Source organism: Gobio gobio (genome assembly GCF_949357685.1).
Source record: "Gobio gobio genome assembly, chromosome: 5".
NCBI classification, from domain to species: domain Eukaryota; kingdom Metazoa; phylum Chordata; class Actinopteri; order Cypriniformes; family Gobionidae; genus Gobio; species Gobio gobio.
This window is the reverse complement of record NC_137101.1, coordinates 49,254,774-49,276,440: the sequence shown is the minus strand read 5'-3', so window position 1 is coordinate 49,276,440 and position 21,667 is coordinate 49,254,774. Positions and strand designations below refer to the sequence as shown.

General features: G+C 42.4%; 1 protein-coding gene across 1 annotated transcript in view; it reads right to left on the bottom strand.

Annotated features, from left to right (window-relative positions):
* The window catches only part of LOC307126319 (guanylate-binding protein 2-like), a gene marked incomplete at both ends in the record, with an annotated part of 46,535 nt that overhangs the window by 20,490 nt on the left and 4,378 nt on the right, over nucleotides 1-21,667 (bottom strand). Inside the window, 7 exons of the mRNA XM_079816783.1 lie at nucleotides 2,993-3,415; nucleotides 4,815-4,917; nucleotides 5,007-5,219; nucleotides 11,529-11,809; nucleotides 11,903-12,145; nucleotides 12,498-12,688; nucleotides 17,069-17,178. Of these exons, the coding sequence (XP_079672909.1) occupies nucleotides 2,993-3,415; nucleotides 4,815-4,917; nucleotides 5,007-5,219; nucleotides 11,529-11,809; nucleotides 11,903-12,145; nucleotides 12,498-12,688; nucleotides 17,069-17,178 (1,564 nt within the window). The remainder of the gene's footprint in view (nucleotides 1-2,992; nucleotides 3,416-4,814; nucleotides 4,918-5,006; nucleotides 5,220-11,528; nucleotides 11,810-11,902; nucleotides 12,146-12,497; nucleotides 12,689-17,068; nucleotides 17,179-21,667) is intronic.

Genomic DNA, 21,667 nt, shown 5'->3' with positions numbered 1-21,667 from the left:
TACCTTTAATTAAAGGTGGGGTAGGTAAGAATGATCTAAAACACTTTTGTCCAAATTTGTTTAAACTTTCTTAGCACTGACTGTACTAAAAGTTTACGTTAAAATTACCTTTTTCTATCGCGGAATGTGAATATGAATATAGTGTATATAACGCAGCACTGACTGTACTAAAAGTTTTTGACATTTTGACAAAGAAACATGCGTGAATGTAGAATAATGAGCAGGACATGCATGTGTTAAAATAAGCCTCCCTCAGACAGCATGCGATCCCGAAATCAATTATCTTTATGTAAAATGCGCACAATTATCTCAAAATCCCTGTCATGTGAGGTATTCACTTGATTTAAACAGTCAGTTATGTCTGAAGTAAAGTTAAACCGTTCAAGTTAACTTGGGGAAACCCGGATGCGTGTCATTCTGTGCATCCGTTCTTAAAGGGGCAGCAGATTAATAAACTGCTGTCTGTCATAATTTTAATCAAACAACAAAAGACTAGAGAACACCTTCTGCTTCTTTAAGAATCAAGTGATATTAATTCATAGAATATCTTACAGTGAAGACTTTTAAAGCAGTATTATTCTGTAGCATTTTAATAAAATATCTATCAAAATAAAATAAATATATTGTGATATCGTTATTGTGAAATAAAATTTCTTATGTGTGTAGAATAATATGGTCATAATGCCCATCCCTACTGTCAGCTAGTTTTAAGATCAAACTGTCATAAATGTAAAGGAACTTTGGAATGAGTAATCTGAGAACACTGTCATGTACACTCGTTCAGCAGAGAGGACAGGAATCCACCATACTTGGACTCTGAAGAATTATAGGCAAACCAGGATTTTGGATCTACTGTGAAGTTTTTGTATGGACCTGGTGAGTACGTTTTACAAGTCCATGTCTCTGTCAGTAAGTTGATAATTAATATTAATTATGATTTATATATATATATATCAAAATATGCATAGCTGACCTATTACCAATCAAGTCACTATGCTACAAACCTAGCCCACCCTTAGCATTAGAAGTAACCAATAAAATCACTTTTCTGGGTCTTCAATGTGTCCTGTCCTCCAATAGCAGTCTGGGTTTTGGGAGTGGTTTTAAAAGAACAACCAATCCAGTTTGAGATGAAGGACCAATAGGGAATGGAAGGCAAAGCTGTGAAAAGGAGAGGTGTGAAAATGTCTCCTGGGAAAAACCACTGATGGGATTATTTGCCATGGCAACAAATGGCTGTAGCATGGGAGTATACGGCCACAACATACATCCGATTTGGTATCATTTCGGATGTATACGGATATATACAGATCAATGGAATTTGACCTATCCGGCCAGTATACTCCTGGATTCTTCCGTATTTTAGCAGTGTATACAGGAGTATACTGGTCCGGATACACCTTTTTTCATGCAGTGTATATTTAGAGACAATCTTCTCATCAAACACACTTCACAGCCAGAAATGTCTCCTGTGCAGTGGAGGTGTAGAGGTGTAGAGAGCAGTATAATTTTGGCAGGTATTGGCACTTTGGCAGGTAACGAAATAACACTGGACCACTGGAAACCTCTTGCCTTTGTGTCTACAATCACAGTCTTCTCAGCAAACACACTCCATATAAATCACCAGTATGAATGTGATGCTTGTGAACCTGTACAGTGGAGTTTGGAAGGGCAGCATCATTTCGGCAGGTGTACTGTTGTAAAATTGATATTATATTTGATATGCTATGGCAGGGGGTAACAGGCAGCAGAAATGAGAATATGTACAGAAATAAGCAGAATTGATTGCACATAGGATGATAAGGAACATTTTTTTATATAAAAGATGTATTTTATAAAACATGTTGAACTCAAAAACTGCTAGAAAATCAAAGCCTTAAATCTAAACAAATTGTGTTCTACATTTGAGGTTGATGTCTCAAAAAGTGAGCTTTCAGTAAGATTTTATTTGGGCACAGTATCAAACCTTTTCCATTAGATGCCAGCAAAGCTCCACTGGTACACGTGTGGGATTAGTTATTTGCAGTACAGTATAATTTATCTCAAATATTACTTGCACACAATTTTTATTATACACATAACCACACTCTGACATCTGCACCAACATAGCCTACCCACACAATTATAGCGGCATAAGCTACAGTATATAATACAGCAGAAGCAGAAAACAGGAAAAAGCAAGTATTTTGTAGGCCAAACCATGGGAAATTGTGCCATCTGATAGAGAATAGTAACATTTAATTTTGAAGCCTATTAACAAAGACTGTATCGTTTTATAGTTAAATGGCCTTTGATTAAAAATTGCAGTTTTAAGGGTTTCAATGGGGACATTTTGTCATCAAGGCCCTACAAGTGCAACTGTGTTTACTCATTGTCAAATATTTAGGAAAGGATATAAGGGTGAAATATTAAAATTACAATAAAAATACACACTTCTGCCAAAATGTATGCAGTTGGCACTAACATGGGGAACATTTAAAAAAAAGAAAACACAAAAATGTCCCTAGGATGTTAAGGTTAATTCACACATTCCCTTATACTTTGTGTTGATAAATTCAATAAAACAACAACAACAAAAACACCATACCCCTAAGTGGAGTATTAATTTCAGTTAAACTGTACTTTTCACTATTTCTTAACCCTTTTTTTACGTTTGATGTTGTTGTCGTGGTGTAACTTGGGTGTAACTTATGTTTATCAGCATAAGGATGCAATAACTACATAAAATAAATAAAATAAAATTGAAAAGGCAACACAAACATATTAAATTCATTGGCTGCACGGATGTCAACAAATCACGTCATGCGCATGCACGCGGAGGGCAGTCGAAATTCGGCACAACACCGGCCATATAATGTATCCATATTTCATAATTAATGACCAACATCAAATAAACATTTAGACTAGACAAACAAGCTTGTAAATGGAAATTATAATTTCTTGTTCAATGATGATCACAGAATTAAAGCATTTCACATCATGCAACAATCACCTGAAGAGTGTGCATTCATCTGCCTTATGGCCATCATCCGTTCTTCGTGTTGCTGCATCATCATACCCATATACTGCTCATGTCTGCGGTTGGTGTTGTCTAACATCACTGCAAACTTGCTAGCTCTATTACTCTGGGCTTCTACGTTCCGTCTCTTGAACTCTTCTATCTCTTGGCTCATCCTGTCTGCTTTATCCTTAAAGCCCTTCTCCAACAGATCGGCCTGCTCCCTCAGTTTACTGTCCATGGCACGCTCAGCCTCCTCTCTCTGGAGCTTCATCTCCTCATCCATCTTCTCCTTCATCTGTCTCATCCTCTCTTCATTACTCTGTCTCTCTGCTTCCATCTTCTCTTCGAGTTGTCGCTGTTTCTCCTCTTTAGCTTTGACTTCCTGCTCCAGGAGGGCTGCTTTCTCTTTTTCCTCTGGTCATTCATTGACAAAAAAGGAGGGAATAAAAAGGATGTGAGAAGAAACTTAAACTATGATATTTAAGGGCTCTATTTTACGGTAATTTTTTTTTTACTTTTTTCAAGCCGCCAACAAAATAGCAAACTTGTTACAGAATAAATGTCTATACACAATGTATTTTGCAGCCAAGGATGATGTCATTAGGTGCATTAACAGTTATTTGAGACAATTATAATGTTATGTAAAGGAAAACTATGCAAGTCATAGCTGAATGCTGTTCATGCGTACACTCATAGAAAATTATGTGTTCAAATTTTAAAGACATGGCACCATGTCTGGAGTGTGTGACCCTCTTAAGGCAGAGAGATTTTGCATAGTAATATCAAATATTATTAAAAAATAATAAAAAAATAATAATTAATTGCTCTATGAGAAAATATGCTGGTGCTTCTAAACATAATAATACATCGTTTAACTCTTCCCCCACCAGAGTATTTTTAAGTTGCTGGCCACCACCAGCATTTAGAAACAATAAAATAGAGCCTGAAGAGCTACAAGTACTGATCTTGATCCCGCTGATCTCTATTCACAATGAAAATGGGAACTAAACCCTGGACTTCAGTTGTTATTTGAGTAAGACTATCTTCGCTCTGAAAGTGCAACAATTCATGGCTGCATCCTATGAATGCTGCGTTCAGGGTGGACTGTGTCACCGCTGCGTGACAAAGGCTGTCTTAAGGCTCTTTTAAATGCGTTCACATTCAATACAGTGCATTCAAATGAGTCCTTCTTTTCCCATGAAATGAAGGATACAACAGATGAATCCTTCGTGGCCATGCTTAACCCAGAATTCATTGTGTGCCAGTGATGACAGGGTTTTTTTTTTTTTGCAAAATTGCCGGATTGAACTTTTAAACGAAAGTATTGGGTTTCAATTGACTAAAAAATCGAATGATAAATCTAAATAGGTTCAAGTGTTGACTTGTGTCTTACCAAGATGCGATTTTAAATGGTTTATATGTACATTAATTATTATGTACATAAATGCACCATGGTGAACAAATGTAGACAGTTTGTGAACCCAATTGTTTTTAGGCAGTTAAATATAACCTTTTAAAAAGTCTAGGACAATTATTACTGCCATCAATGGCAGCTGTCACAGTTGCTAGGTGACAAGAACAGTCCTCCATAGGCTAGACCATCCCATTCAACAACGCTCAGTCCGACCTTCACGGCCTTCAAAGTCGGGGTCTTTGAAGTCCAAATCCTTCGAAGGATGCAGCCTCTAAATTAGGACACATCCTTCAGTGTGCATCAGCACTCTCACAAGTACCTAAACCTTTGAACATCTTTTAGGAACCTAGTAAGAATTTAGAAACAGGGAAATTGGGATTTTATGACTTAAATGCTCACTCATAATCTTTTTTTCCTTGTCAGTTAGTTTCTTGTCAGCCTGCAGAATGGCTTCAGAATCCACAGACTTCTGCTTCAGAAACTCCTCTAGGACCTCTACAGCCTATTGACATACAAATACATACAGGAAAACAATTATGACGATAATGATGAAAGAGTTCATGTTCCTGTGATGTCTGATATGGGCACAACCTTGACTTCTTTATTGGCCTGGCTGTTATATTTCTTCACAATGTCCTCCAGATACTTGCAGAAGAGATCATAGCCGCCAGATTTAGCATAGAAGCCCTGTTTGAGACTTTCCATCATTGGTGTCGAGAGGGATGAAAGGAGATCCTCACATCGTCTCTTTGAAGCTTGTTCGTTTTGGCACAGGTATCCATCAAAGAGTTTATTAATGTTTTCCTAAAAACATAAGATGTGGCATGTCAGTAGCAGTTCCCTCTCAAGGGAACTCGCGCTGCGTCGGTACGCTGTGAGAATGCTCTGCGTGATTGCGTCATGAAGCATGTGTGAAATCAATCCACTGGCAAGACGAAACATCATATGCGGGTGACGTCATAGACCCGGAAACTATAAAGCACCCATGCAGGCAAACAGAAAACAGCTTCTTTGCCTTCAGTAAGCGATCTGTGTGAATATTGTCTGTCAAAATTGGTGTTTTTGTCTGTCATTAGTTAAAAAAACTAAGCAGGAGTTTCCACCTTTGTTTAAATATTACAAAAAGAGAAAAACAAATAGTATGGCGAGTGAACAGCAATTCACTACATGTGATAATTCTATGTTTGTTGCCTGTTTGGGAGAACAGCATGCTCAGGCAGCCCTCGAGGGGGCTGGTTGTGAGCACTGTGAGCAGCTACCTCTAAGAACCCTGCGCTTCGCCGAGCACTCTTTGAGGAGGGTGCTTCGGATCGTGTTCCTCTTGGCTCAGGTCCCGCTTCTGCTGAGGCAGAGCGGCGACGTCAGTCATGGGGTTTGCAAATGGATCTCACAGCGGGGTTTGAGACGGGCCAAGCCTTATCTCAGCCTTTACCTGTGAGATCCAGTGCCTCATCTCGGGGTTTGGAAGCCTGCCCTGCAGTTTCTTCCTCCCCGGGTGGGGCAGCGGTGCTGTAACTATCCAGCTCTGAGGAGTTGGGTGTTGTAGGTATTGCCACTGATAACTCGCCAAGTCAAAGTACACCAGCAAGCAAGGAAGTTAAAAGAGGTACTCAGGAGAGCGGTGGCCAGATTACAGATTGACTGGCCATTGGAAAGACAGGGAGCGCATCAAAAGAGTAAACTAGATGAGCGCTTTCTGCCCTCTCGTGCAGTGCAGCCTCTGCATCGGAGCTTGCCATTCTTTCCAGACCTCCACACTGAGGTGTCGAGGTCCTGGAGGAAGCCGGCTTCAAATCGGGTTTTTAGCCCTCAAACATCTACCTACAGTAACATCGTAGGGCTAAAATCACATGGTTATGAGGAGATGCCGAGGGTAGAAGATACGCTTGCGAGCCATCTCTCTCCTTCAGAGGCATCTTCCCTAAAAGCTCAGAAGCTGGGTAAAGCTTACTCTACGGCAGGTCAGGCTGCGGCGTGTCTGCACACTATGGCTTTAGTGCAGGCATACCAAGCCGACCTGCTAAGAGATCTGGGCACTGCTGATGAGGTGGGGGGGTCATCTCTGAACTGCGTCAGTCAGCTGATTTAGCTCTCTGAGCCACCAAGGAGACGGCCCATTGTGTGGGTCAGCTACGGAGAGGCATTTATGGTTGAACCCCACCGAAATCAAGGAGAGGGACAAAAGTTTTCTCCTGTTGACAATAAGGTTTCTCCTGTTGGCCTCTTCGGTGACGCAATACAAACTGTCACCGAGAGGTTTCAGGAGGCTAAAAAGCAATCTGCGGCCCGCCCCCTCTGCGAAGGGACTCAGAACAGTTAGGGCAGGTGTTCCCTGCCGGTGCGCTGCTTCAGGGCACTGCTCTGGCTGTTCAGAGTGTACCAGAGGTACCCTTAGTAGATTTTCTAGTAGAGTGGCAACGTCTACCAAATATATCTCGTTGGGTCCTGCAAACAATAGAAAAGGGGTACGTGATTCAGTTCAGCAAACGCCCACCCCCGTTCAATGGGGTCCTACCCACAGTGGTAGGCACCGAGCAGGCTCTGGTCATGTCACAGGAAGTAGGGACTTTGCAGCGAAAGGAGGCTATTGAGAGGGTTCCTCCTCCCAGCAGGGAGTCAAAAGAAGGATGCCAAAGAAGGATGGAGGTTTGCGCCCAATATTATATCTGCGCCTATTGAATCGCTCTGTAGGGAAGCTCAAGTTCAAGATGCTTACCCTGACACAGATTGTGTCACAGATCAAGTCTGAGGACTGGTTTGTGACCATAGTTCTCAAAGACGCATATTTTCATATATCAATCCTCCCACATCACAGGAGGTTCCTGAGATTTGCTTTCGGGGAAGAAGCTTATCAATATCGGGTACTTCCATTCGGTCTAGCAATGTCACTCGGCACACTCACGAAGTGTGTGGATGCTGCTCTGGCACCGCTGCATCTTCAGGGCATCCAAATTCTCAATTACATCGACGATTGGTTGATATTAGCTCAGTCCGAGCAGATGCCGGTTCAACATCGAGATATTGTTCTCACTCATATGAAGAAGTTGGGGTTAAGACTAAACACAAATAAAAATGTGCGTTCTCCAGTTCAGAGGACCACCACTCGGTGGTGATGCAGGCTCGTCTATCACCTGCACGCATGGCATCGATACTGTCAGCAGTCAAAGAACCAAAGCTAGACCGGTCACTCACTGTTAAGCAGTTCCAGAAACTGCTAGGTCTGATGGTGGCAGTGTCCAACGTGATACCTTTTGGCCTGCTGAACATGAGTCCGTTACAGTGGTGGCTCAGAACCAAGGGGTTTTCCTCGAGGGGGAATCCATTTCGCATGATCAAAGTCACGCGGCGATGCCTTCGTGCTCTGGTCATGTGGAAAGATCCTTGGTTTCTGTCTCAAGGGCTGATGTTGGGAGCTCAGAGTTGTCACGTTATGCTAACGACGGATGCCTCCCTCACGGGTTGGGGAACAGTCATGAGTGGCCGCTCATCCCAAGGTCTATGGCAGGACCATCAGCTTTCATGGCATATAAATCGCTTGGAAATTATGGCTGTGTTTCAGGCTCTGAAGCACTTCCTGCCAGACCTCAGGGGTCACCATGTGCTCGTCCGTTCAGACAACAAGTCGGTGGTCTCATATATAAATCATCAGGGGGGTCTGCAGTCGCGCCCCTTGTACAAGTTGGCACACCAGATCCTCCTGTGGGCCCAAGGGAAACTACTGTTTGTCAGGGCAGAGTATATCCCAGGGGTCCTGAATCAGGAAGCACCCCAAGTTGGTGGATCTCCTGTGGGAGAAATTTGGAAAAGCAGAAGTAGATCTGTTTGCTTCAGCAGAGAATTCACACTGTCCTCAGTGGTTTTCTCTGACCCATCCAGGCTCTCCTGTAGAGATTCCGACCAGGATGGACCTTCTATCTCAGGCTAGCGGGTTGATCCTTCACCCCCGCCCAGAAATATGGAAGCTGTGGGCTTGGCCCCTGAGGGGGCCCAGCTCATAAGTGCTGGTCTCTCAACTGAGGTTGTTGAGACCATCCTTCACTCCAGAGCTCCGTCCACGAGGAAACTATATGCACTGAAGTGGAGGTTATTCACTTCAGTACAGTGCTGGAGTTCCTGTAGGATAGATTCTCGGCGGGCTTATCCCCCTCCACACTGAAGTGGCGGCCCTAGCTGCTTTCCACACTCCTTTTGGTGAGGTTTCTCTGGGGAGACACCCATTTATTACTTGTTTCCTTCGTGGCGGTTTGAGGCGGATGCCTGTAGTTCGTACGAGGGTTCTGGCCTGGGATTTGGCCACTGTGCTTCAGGGCCTTTCTGGGGCTCCATTTGAGCCCATTGAGGAAGTGTCTGATTGCCATCTTGTCTCTTAAAAGAATTGGAGATATGCAGTCCCTCTTGGAGGTTCCCTTGTGCTTGGAATTTGCATGGTGAAGGCATTTCTCCACCCTAGGCCAGGTTTTGTTCCCAAGGTTCCTACAAATACTTTGAGTCCTATTGTACTTCTGGCTTTTTGTCCTTCGCCTTTTCGGACGTCAGACCAAGAGAAACTTAATCTGCTGTGCCCGGTTAGGGCTTTGGATGCTTATGTTCACAGAGCTGCCCTGTGGAGAAAAGCTGAACAATTGTTTGTGTGCTTTGGGTCACCTAGGAAGGGTTAACCTAACCTCAGAGAATGAGTAAGTGGGTGCAGCCAAAGGAGACGGCTGTCCGGCCGCCTCATAAGCAAGTGAGATGGCCTCGACATCTCACTTGCTTATGAGGTGGCCGGACAGCTGTCTCCTTTGGCCGTTCGGGCGCATTCTACTAGGGCAGGGGTCGGCAACCCGCGGCTCTTTCATCCCTGTGAAGCGGCTCCCCCTAGTTTTGAAAAATATATATGGGAATCAATAAATAAGCTCTTTTTTTCTTTTTTCTCAATGGTATACCTATTATTTTCAAGATCGAAGTGATCTTGTAACATTAAAAAAGCTTTTTTTATTTTATTTTAAAAAATATTTTTGTCAAAATATGCGTCATAGTCCACATGCACCACAGGACTCACAGCACGCTGCTGCATGTCATCGCACGCCGCAATAATTGTGATTTTTCGGGTAAGCTAACAATGGATAAATGTAAAAAAAGAAAAGTTTCTGAAGAAAATAGAACATTTAATGTTTCATGGACAGATTAATTTGCCTTCTCTGCTGACGATGCTGGCTTACCCGTGTGCTTGATATGTGGCGAGAAATTAGCAAAAAACAAAAAATTTTATGTAGAAAGACATTTCCAGAACAAACACACAGCATTCGTGGAAAAGTACAAAGCTGGAGATGAATGAAAAAGAGCAATATCGGAACTGCTGCGGAAAGCTGAGCAAAGCAAACATACTTTCAAGAAGTGGATCAAGTCTACAAACGTAAGTCAACCTGATCTTGAAAATTGAACTGGCCGACATAGCTGATAAAGACGTATGGATGTCTAAGTTCAAAAGAATGACAGCTGATCTTGAAGATGTTGCTCGTCAGAAGGCCATTCTTGCTCAGAATCACAAATTGAGAGATATTGAAAACCTCTCAAAATCCGACCAACTTGTGTTTGAAACATGGAATGCCATTCCTGACACTTACATGAACATGAAAAAGTATGCATTTGGAGTCCTGTCGATCTTTGGATCCACATACTTATGCGAGCAGCTTTTTTCCAGCATGAACTACATAAAAAGCAAACATCGCTCGCGCCTCATGGATGACAGCTTGCAGTCCTGTGTGAAGAGCAAAAGTCTTGTCTTACAGCCCTGATATCGAGAAGCTCTGCAGTGATGTTCAGGAACAGAAATCACATTAATCAGGTGATTAATTTAATACGCTATTATTTTGATAAATATATATTTGTGTCTTGGACCCTGAACTGATGTAGTTGTGTTTTATGTTCAGGCTCAATGGTTGATTGCTGTATACGTGACTGAGAAAAAAAGAGGATTACAACTGACAACTTCGGTCATAATTAAACCATAAACTGGCAGAATTTTATGCTTGCTCTTTCTAATATGCTGCTGCTATGTATGGGAAGGACTCAAAAAGCCATGCATTATGCATTTTGTTTTAAAGTAACCCTACACGTGCCAGTGTTTGAGTTTGATGTTTTCCATTGTCACAAACAGCAATAAAATATCAATAGTTTTATTTTTGTAGTTCTGTAATTTCATAAATGCTACACACTTTAGTTATTTTATGTGCAGTGATATTTTAATTTTAGGGATCACATAGGTTTGTGGCTCCCGTGAATTTTATTCGGTGGTAAAGAGGCCAAAATGGCTCTTTTGATTTTGAAGGTTGCAGACCCCTGTACTAGGGGTATGGCTGCTTCTAAAGCTTTATTATCGGGGGTTTCCCTCCAAGATGTCTGTGATGTGGCAGGTTGGTCTTTGCCGCATACCTTTGTCAGGTTCTACCAGAACTTGACTTTGGCTCCACTCCTGGGGATCAGGTGGTTCATAGTAGTGTGCGCTGAGGTTTCACACATACAGTCACTTGTTCTTATGGTGGCGTGGGTATTGCGTTCTCACAGCGTTTCGACGCAGCATGAGTTCCCTTGAAAGGGAACGTCTCGGTTACGTATGTAACCTTAGTTCCCTGAAGAGGGAACGAGACGCTGCGTCGCCTCGCCATACTCCCTATGTGCCTGTGATCGGCTTACTTCAGGCTTGTAGAAGCTGTTTTCTGTTTGCCTTCACGGGTGCTTTATAGTTTCCGGGTCTATGACGTCACCCGCATATGGCGTTCCGTCTTGCCATTGGACTGATTTCACACGTGCTTCATGACGCAATTATGCAGAGCGTTCTCACAGCGTTTAGACACAGCGTCTCGTTCCCTCTTCAGGGAACTAAGGTTACATATGTAACCGAGACGTTCTCATTTTTATAATGAATCAGAACGGGGACATACACTTCAACATATTTTCATGTCACTGAACCCCTAGTAACTGTTACATTGATTACTAGACATACAATATGTATTCAGAAACAACAAATGGCCAGAAGAGAGATTAAAAATTTTCAGTTGGTTGCCCAGTGTTAGTTTACCACATCATCCTAATTAACCGAAACTGAAAATCCGTAAATGATATTCGGTCTACCTCTAGAGATTTCAGGTACTTCCCGTCAGTGTCCCTGAAGGAAAGCTTCATGAAGGTTTGTGTTGCTGCACTGCTGAGACATTGGTGTTCTGAAGACACTTCCTTCAGTTCCATAGGGAAGGAGTCCTTTAGCTTCTCCATTCCACTCTGGTAAACCTTAAGCCCTTCCTTCACTGCAGACTCATTCTCAATCATTGACATGGCGATCACAGCGTTCTCCAGACACGGCACAGCCCCGCTGGAGATGGTGTCCACGTACATTTTTGCCAACTGACCCAGAACTTCAGAGAAGGAAAGCATTCAAACACTATAATACGGAAAATGTATTGAACAACAATCTGTAAGTACATGCCAACTCTTTATATTTAAATCACCTCTGCCAGTGACTGTGATTCCATCTTTCAGCTTCTTCACATTGCTGTCATGAAAGACAAACTTGCAGAAATTGTCTGTGACCTTCAGAAACTCAAAGGAAAGGTCAGCAGGATTTAAGCTGTCCAGACCAGACACTTTTTCTGGGGCAGTTGGAAACGGAAAAATGAAGCACATCCTGGAAGGGAAGAATTTTTTGATGCACTCCCTGGGAAAGTTGTACTCCATCACATTTCTTGAAGTGCCTAGAAAAGATGAGATAATTCTTTAGCTGCTCTCAATTGTAGAGGAGTAAAGAAAAGCATGCTTGTTCTATGTTTAGAGTGGAGCTGGTTGAACTACTGGATAGAATTGTGACAAGTTTGTAGTCTAGAAATAGTAAGCTTGAATACCAAAATAATTCACCACAGTAATGATTTGATCACATGTTGTGAAACCAAAAATATTACCTTAATAAATTATGAATTTTAAAATAGTAATACAACAGATCTGTTGACAAACCTGAGAAGTCAAGTCTGAGAAGCTAGTCACAAGAACCCATTGTTATAGTGATTAGGAGGACTCTTAAAATAAACTTTTGCAGTATTTTTTACTTACCATGTTTCAGCTTCAGGGCAAACTCTAGGTACTCATTCACTGTTGCATCTTTGCCGTCGATCTTTAGCTCCAGTGTGAAGTCCCTCACAGCCCAGATGAAACTAGGGAAAAACTTCACAAACTCACTTGAATCGTCGGCATCCTCATCTGATGATTTGACCTTAATGCACTCAGTTAGTTCAGTAATGTATCTGACAGTTTGTTCAGGCATGAACACAAAGCGACAAAAAAAAAATTTACATAGTAGGGGTGTGAATCGTCACTGGTCTCACGATCTCTGGTCTCATGTCAACCATTTGATTTGATATCACGATGTATTGCATCCTCAATTTTCAATATTATTGCACATGGCTGCATTTTTGTCAATTGAATACAAGCAGTCAGATATATGAAAAAAACCTCACCTAATGCTGTAAACATACAGAGTGCCCTGTCAGCTGGTATCATGGGGGTCACTAGTTACTTCTGCCCAGCCCCACTAATAAAATGTGTGATTAACTCCATGATTAGAAGACTAATTCATGATTGCATCATTCCACTTTATGAAACCGGCAGCAGGTTGTGGCTTCACCCTGTATTTTAGTCTGCGTAAATCAGCACGCGCTTCTTCAATCCACAACAGCACCGAGTAGAGCGCACGTCAGAAGCAGAGGACAAGGTGTGTGCGTTCATCTGAGCCTCATTGGTCTGTCACCACTCGTCAATGTCAAAATATTTGAGATAACCAATTAAATCAAAGTAGGCGGGCTTAGGTGGGATAATATGCAAGTATAGCTAAATAGTACATATTTGACAGCTGCTTTTGGTCAGAAATGTTAAACGAATTACAAAAATTACAATTGAAAATTGGCCTATGTAACGTGATTCATGTAATGTAATAATAGAATTCAAATGGGTCTGATATGTTTTGTTGTCTGCGCTGACTCGCGTATGTGATCCGCTCTGTGCTCTTGTGTCTGGACCGGAGCAGACTGTGTGTGTGTCAATCGGCTAAACTTTTGTAAGAATGTAAAGAACAAGGCCAGATTGTCTGGATGAGGAACAAAGACTGTCTGAAAAAAATGAAAGAGATTAACATCTGAATCCACTCATGCAATTATCTCTCTCATCTGAGACAACGTCCCACTGAGTGAGTCAACTGAGAATGGCTTCATTTGCATGTATTTACCTTGTCCCAAACTTCCCCCAAACTCCTGATCCCCTCTCCTGGGATATCACCAAATCCAATAGATTTGGGTATATTTCAATGTAATTTCTCACTATACAATATTATATGTGTTTGGTATCGTTTGAAATGTCTCAGTGCGAATGGTACAATAATCTCATAATCACAGAAGTATACAAGAAGTTAATAAGAATGTTTAGAGCTTAGAGGTATTTTACTAATGATGGTGGGTGTGGCTGTTGGAGCCATTTGGTTTCCTTTCAATCGAGCCAAATGGGAATTCGACTCAATTTAAATTCCCTTTGTTTTCATGTATTTCCATTTGAAACAGTTTTCGTTCTGGTCTGAGTTATTTAAAGCAATGTAGTAATGAGTTCGGGGCGCTTACTGTAATGAGTTCGACCCGACACTCTGCGTTGCGTAATATTCAGTCAGGTATCGATATCTTATTCTTTGCTACAGAGTATTTGATGTTATGTACAAATTATCTTTGAATTGATTATGTAATTGGCATTATACATTTACCTCACTGTTAATAAAATTGTTACATTTTGATCCTTTCTGAATTACTCTGTAATTATTAACTATCTCCAGAACGGAACAATATAATTGCAACAAAGGGTTAAAGGTCCCATGGCATGAAATTTTCATTTTATGAGGTATTTCAACATTAATATGAGTTCCCCTAGCCTGAATATTGTTCCCAAGTGGATAGAAATGTTGATCGGTGTAAAACCGAGTTCTGGCTGTCTTTCTCTGCCTTTGAGAAAATGACAGGCCAGACGAGCCAATCCTGAAGTCTCCTGGTTTGACGTCCAAGCAGGAACGGTTCCCTCCCTTTCCTCCGCCCAGAGAATCTGGCACGCCCATGCAAACGCTCGAGAGATCATGGGTTGTGAACGAGTGAACGCTGGCAGTTTCTCAGTGTTTGGATGTACAAATGAAAACAGAATTCTTTTTCAGTTCCTTCTGATCTGTGATTTCTTATGTGTAGCTAATTATTTATTATTCGTGCACACACTGCGGCTTCTCTCTCTCCCGACAGAACGGTGTTTTCGTGTTTTCTATCTTGTGAGTCAGTGTTTTTGTACGTCCTCGTCGTGTCTATCTGTTCTTAAATGTGCATACAGTCGGGAGTTTCTGCTTAACATCGGCAGAGCCACATCTTGAGAGATAAATCTCACGCACGCCGAAGCTCGGCCTTCAACATCCCCAACCCCCAGTACTGCATCTGGCCCACAGCGGAGGCACCAAACGCGGCGTGAGATTAAGCAGAAGGGGGGTAAGCGTGAGCATATCCGGCTAGGCTAGCCAGCTTTCCCCACAATAAACTGGATTACATTCGATTACTGCTGTTGTGTCTTTGTCAGCGCTGTGTAAGTTCCTCAATGCGCGTCACTGACGCTTTTCATATGATTGGAACATATCTAGAAATAATGCTTTAATCAAACTTACTAACTCGTTTATCTCGCTGTAATGGTACATTGCATGTGTTACAAAGTTGGTAGAATAATGATGAAGACGGACTCGGCGTGACTGGGACTCGTGTTTATTCAGAACTCTCAGATACAAACACAATAAACTCGCGCTGACTGACAGAGCTCTCACAACTCAGTAGTTACTATAAATAACTTTGTTAGCAATCGCTCCGTCTCCGTGATGTCCTGGTACATTAGTGATGTCCGGTTCGCGAACGAATCATTCTTTTGAATCGGTTCTTTTTAGTGAACCGAACCAGTTCACCAAATCGGACTGAATCGTTCTAAACGGTTCGCGTCTCGAGTCAGCGCTGATCCATAATTTACTAAAGTTACTAACTTTCTGACATGAGTGACAGCCCCTCCGACTAGAAATAAACTAATAACCTGAAGTATATTCTAGTAACTACAACAGTTCACCCTGAACTGAGACATGCTAAGAGAACTGATGAGAAGTGAACTCAGGTCCATCCGTCTCTCTGGCAGCAGCTCGTGCGTCGTAGACCTCGTCAAACCACGCCCCCTCCGCTCATTTCAAATGCAAATATGTCAGCCAATCACAACAAACATTAAGAAAGCTGTTTTCATCATATTAGGCATAAGATTAATAATCAATGTGAATAGATCCTTTCAGATCGGTAAAGCCACTGTTATCTCCTAATTGCTGCGGCGATGCGCATGAAACTAACATGAAACCAGACCTCATTTGCCTCAACTGAAAGCATATTTACACTGTCTGAATCATTTCCTATCCCCTATGTAGTGCACTATGTGCCATTTATCATGTAGAAAATAGTAAATGTGTGAACAAGTGAGCGATTTCAGCCGCAGCTTCAGCGTCTATTTAGGGGCGGGACGCTTCAGATTCTAGAGAGCATTTGATTGGACAGAAGATGTGATGAGAAGCTGAAGTCCGCGGTGATGTCATAAAAAATCTGTGATCAATTTTAGTGGATGTGAAAGACTGTATGTTTTGAATGCTTATATCCCCTAAATGCGAATTTTGTCATTGTTTTGGAACACACCAGCTTATTCATAACCTTAAAGCTAACCTATTCATACTAAAAGCTAAAAATTCTCAGCTTTAAAAGGGGTAGAGACAGGGCAAGATAAGTAGACTGAGAGAAAAAGAAAGAGTGATGGAGATGAGGAGAGAGCAGGAATTGACAAATAGTCTACTGCCCTCTGACATGGTTTTAAAGAAAGCTATTTTTTATCCCTTTTTTGGCCTTCAAACATCTTGAAATGAACATTTATAGATCAGAGAAATAGAATGTTCTCAGGGGAGCCCCCGAACCCCCTGACAACCTCAAATGTATGACCTGTGTGCTTATAAAGACCGGCTTACGGCCCTGTATTAGACATAGTGTACATATATATATACGCATTAATGTGTACATATTGTGAATGAACATCCTGGTAGCCTTCAGTAAATAAGGGCTGGCTAGCATGTTATCTTAGCGCAGCATCAAAATACAGATTAAACAGATTAACACCATGATTTTGCATTACACTCACTTTCTAACATCAGTCGAGTGTTTGAAATAACCTGTGATCTCAAGTGGCTTATCACAGAACGAGGCAGAACAAATATTATTTTATAGTATTCTGCACAGTGATAAAGGCTATGTCGATTAGCATTGCATTTTAAATGTACATTATTCTTATGAAAATCATGTTTCATGGACTAGCGATCTCTAGATGCCTTTGTCCATATAAGAAGATTTTTGACTTTGAGTCTCCCTTGTGGATTTCTGCACAAGGGAATCCTCCGTCTTCCAGTATGAATGAAACAGACATTAGATGAGAGTGTTTGGCACTCCATAATGCTCACATCGCCTTATTTTGGGAAACAATGTAATAAATTTGATGTAAACGAGAATTTGACCGCAGAGACAGTAGGTATCTGCAAATGGTCAGAAGGATACTGCAGCTCCTCTACAGCCCTGTTGTCAATCGTCCCTCGACTGTTGTAGACCAGAGTGCTGCTCAGTAACACAGCCAGACAGAAGATGTTGGTGTCATGCTTTGAGTCTCCCTGTGAGGTAGAAAGACAATCATGGACAGGGGTCCATTTTTTAATGATCAGCCTCGCCCAATACGTTTTTCTGTTTGGACAATAAATGTCATAAGCTCATGAGTTCCCATTCTCGATATTAATTTGTGTACTCATTTTACTTGTTTGTGTATTTGTAGCCAGTGTTAATTTCATTAATGAAGACGATGACGAAAAATATTCGTCAATGCCCACTTTTTCTGTGACTAAAACGAGACGTTGACAAGCTAAACTAATATCTGATGATAAAGACTATGACGAAACGTATGCTTATTCTTTGTTTACTAGACGAGACGGGACTAGAATATTATTTGAGGAATATTGTACATTAAAAATACATGATGTCTTCTTCCTATGCTGTCTCAAAAATGTTTGTCCGTCTCTCAGGCAGCCGCAGCGGTAGCTGACGTCACAAGTACGGGTAGTCTAGGCTACCAAAACGCGAACTAGCAAGCTCGCGGCAACAATTTGTTTATTCAGCACCTACGGAAGCATCTGTTATATATTATCTGAAGGGAAAACATTGCGCAGTGTCACGGAGAGAAGCCCTGTGGCTATTAGGATTAGGTACCGAACACTTTTAAGGGCACCGACCGAATTAGGTCTGTACAATTTTTTCACATTAAATCAATCGGTACCAAATTTTGGTACCTGAGAAGTTGCGGTGATATAGAATATCTGTATCATATCGTATAATAGTGTCTGTGAATAGTAAACAGCAAGAAGACTGTCTATACAGTCTTACGATTCCTGCATGTCTCTGTGAATGAATCATGCTGAAACGCAGTTTATTTACCTCTCTCTCTCTCACACACACACACACACACACACAGAGAGAGAATTGCGTGTGACGGTCGCGTTTTAACATCTCATAAGAGGACATGAACGCATGTCAGTCAGTTAATCTGCATTATACCATTTCATTTGAGAAAAAATACCATCATATCATAAACACACAAACTCAAAGGTATTCACGGCAACCCATCAAAATAAAAGTTTGGTTTATTTGTACAGTAGAATTGAGATGCGTCTCAGTGTAATAATAATACTAACACTAATGTAATAATAATAAATTATCAAAACTTTATTTTTTAAAGTAATATATCACAATTTTTCTTCCATTGTTTAATTGTAACAGTATAAAGTTCAGAAAGCTTTGTGCACATGGCTCTACCTATCAGCTTCTAAAACCCCTGGCCCAAGACCTTCTTGCTGTGCCTGCATCTCAGGCATTTGCTGAGAGAGTTTGTTTTACTTGATACTTGATTCTTGAACTATAATACAATTTTTTATCTATCCTTCATGTATGATCCTACCTCGCACAGCATATAGGCTATCTAACTAAGGAAAAGGAATATGTAGCATTGCACAAGTGCTACCACTAAGATTGCAATGTCAATACAGTCTGTTACCTAGATTTAAATTTCTCATACGACCAATTTAATTGGTCTAAATAGAGAAAAATTATCATGACCATTTTTGTCTAAAGACTATATATAAAAAAGCTAAATTAATGTTGGTAACAGGCAGTTTGACTAAAAGTAAACTTGACAAAAATGGAATGACTTTTCGTAGACTAAAACTAGACTAAAACTATGAAAGACAAAATAACTAAAATGTGACTAAGACTAATAAGCATTTTCATCTGAAGACGAAGAATGGCTGTCAAAATTAACACTGTTTGTAGCCTTTATAGTGTGCAAATTGGATACGGACAGGTGTTCAGCTGTCACTCAACACACACAAGCAAAACACTTTAAATAAAGACCAGGTAATGCTAAATTTACAGAACTGATGTGATGAATTTGATGAAAATGACAGTGAAAAAAAACATGTATATGGTGAATGTGTGTAACCCCCTTTCAACGTATTTTGCTGAAATGTTCCACTAAACATCAAAGAGAATTGTTTAGCACTGTGTTCATTTACTCGCAAACAGTTCATCATAACATTGTTTTCAGTGTCTCAGGGCAACTAAACACAGTAAATGCTGTTGCCCAATTTATTAAATGAGAAGTGGAAAAAAAAGAGAAGCTTTAATGTCTTTTGTGGTTTTCTTGAGAAATTAGTTGCTAATCTTCAAAATGTTGTACATACAGTAGGTAGTCAACCAAAATGCCTATTACTGTGCTTAATGTTCCAGCTATTTGACTACTTGCTGGCACTGTAGCATATACATATTATATACTTATTGTAGTAATTAACTGGGTAATAACCAGGTTCTAGACCTGAACCTACCCCTAAACCTAATCTTAACCCATGTAGTTACCTTAAAGTACTCAGTACTTTCTTGGTAAGTACACTAGGTGTATTGAAAGTGCATGTACTGTAAAATAAAGTGCAACCGACTACTTTTACAGTGCATTTACTTTTTTACTGTACTGTACTAGTATTTTAGATTATTACACATGAGAGTTCATTATGAAATTTTAATTTGAATAGTATTGTTAAATTTAATAAACCAATAGAAAATGTGGATTACTCTGAATAGGAATGCGTTATATAGCCTAGTTCCCTTTCGAACGGTCAGTCGTACTGCGTCAAAGACGCTAGGGGTTAACTCCTGTTCCCCGCTTTCACTGAAAGCTTATAAAATCATGCAGTGCTACAGCACAGCCATAGCAGTGAAGTGGGCTCTCGCACGCTATTGGCTGGCCAGTGGAAACTGCATGAACCAATGGCAGAACGGCGTAACCAATCAGTGCTGAGCCCGCGAAGCTGAGCGCAGAACTCGCCAATATGGGCGGGGCATCTGCCTATAAAAGACGCTCGTAATGCCATATATTCAGATTTTTCTCCTTCATTGACGGTCTACTCACCTCATTGATCCCTCCTCGAAAGCTTCACCTTGCTGAGAACAGCGAGCCAGCAGCAGAACAGCGAGCTACCCAGCCCGGCCTTCCTGAGAGAGAGTCAGCGGCCTGATATCAGCGCGATCCCGCGAGCTGTTGCGCCGTCTCCTCTGCGCTCTCCGGCACTTGGTGTATCCTTTTTTTCTGACATTAACTCGAAAAAGAGCAGACAACATTTTAATGTCGAGCCACCTCTGTGGCACGTGCAGCTAGGAACTGCACAAGGAGGACGGCCATGATGAGTGTGTACTGTACTGTCTGGGCAGAGCCCATGCGGATGCAGCTCTCACCGGGTCAGGCTGCTCTCACTGCGAGAGCATGCCCATTTCTTCCCTCCGCTCGCGGATAGCATTCTTCTCAGAGTGCGACCCCGCCCCTCTCGCTCTCCCGTTCCCTTTCCCGTCCGAGCCTCGGCGGAAAAAGTGGCGAAGCCAGAGGGCTGAGTATTCTGAGGCCAGTGAACTCACGTCGTCCCAGTGCCTGCGTGACTCGCTTTCGCCTCTCTCCGGTGATGTTCTCACGAACAGACCTGCACCCTCCGCTCGACGACGAGGGACAGGTTTCTTTCGGTGTGTCTGATGATGACACGCAGGAGCGTCACGATGACCCAGGGCTGGTGTTGACGCCGAACTCACCCACGTCCTCACAAAAGCCGTCGGCGAGCTGGGCCTTGCCAGAAGAGCTTGCACGCAGCCGTTTGGATGAATGGTTCCTGCCGGGGCGTCAACAGGCCCCTCGTCAGTGAGCTGCGGCATACTCCCCAGAAGTTCATCAAGAACTGGCAAAGTCATGGCGTGCGCCCTACTCTGCGCGCCTCTGCTCATCCACTTCGCACGCGCTCTCCTCGATTGACGGCGCTGACGAAAAGGGATATGAGAAGCTTCCCCCACTTGAAGAGGCTGTGGCCGCACACCCTGGGCCCTTGGTCAAAACCCCACCTCTACGAGACAGGGGTGGACTTGGGGACGGTCTCAAGACGAATGGTGGTAACCATGGACGCCTCCAACACGGCTTGGGGCGCTCTGTTTGAGGGCAAACCGGCCTTCGGCTCGGGGTCGAGTGCACAGTCACGGGTGCACATTAACTGCCTAGAAATGCTGGCGGTGGTGCTAGGCCTCAATACCTTCCTACCTCGTCTTTCGGGTCATCATGTCTTAGTCCGCACGGAGAACACGACAGTGGTTTCAGTCTGCTCAGGTCGAGACGACTCAGCCAGCTGGTTAGAAGTCTCCTCCTATGGGCAGAGGGCAACCTGCGCTCGCTGAGAGCGGTGCATGTGACGGGCAAAATGAACCAGGGAGCAGACATGCTCTCCAGGGGCCTCGTGACCCCAGGGGAATGGACCCTCCATCCCCAGACGGTTCAAATAATATGGGAAGTTTTCGGGAGGGCTGAGGTCGACCTCTTCGCCTCCGAAGACAACGCTCATTGCCAAATATATTTTTATTAAGAGTGAAAAATATATTTTTTCCATGGCCCAACCACTTGCTTTATGCCTTCCCTCCAGTTCCGCTCCATCCCCAAGTCTTGAAGAGGATCAGGAAGAGCGACCACACAGGCTTGTAAGTGGCCCCACTCTGGCGGACCCAGTTTTGGTTCCCCGAGCTGGTCCAGCTGCT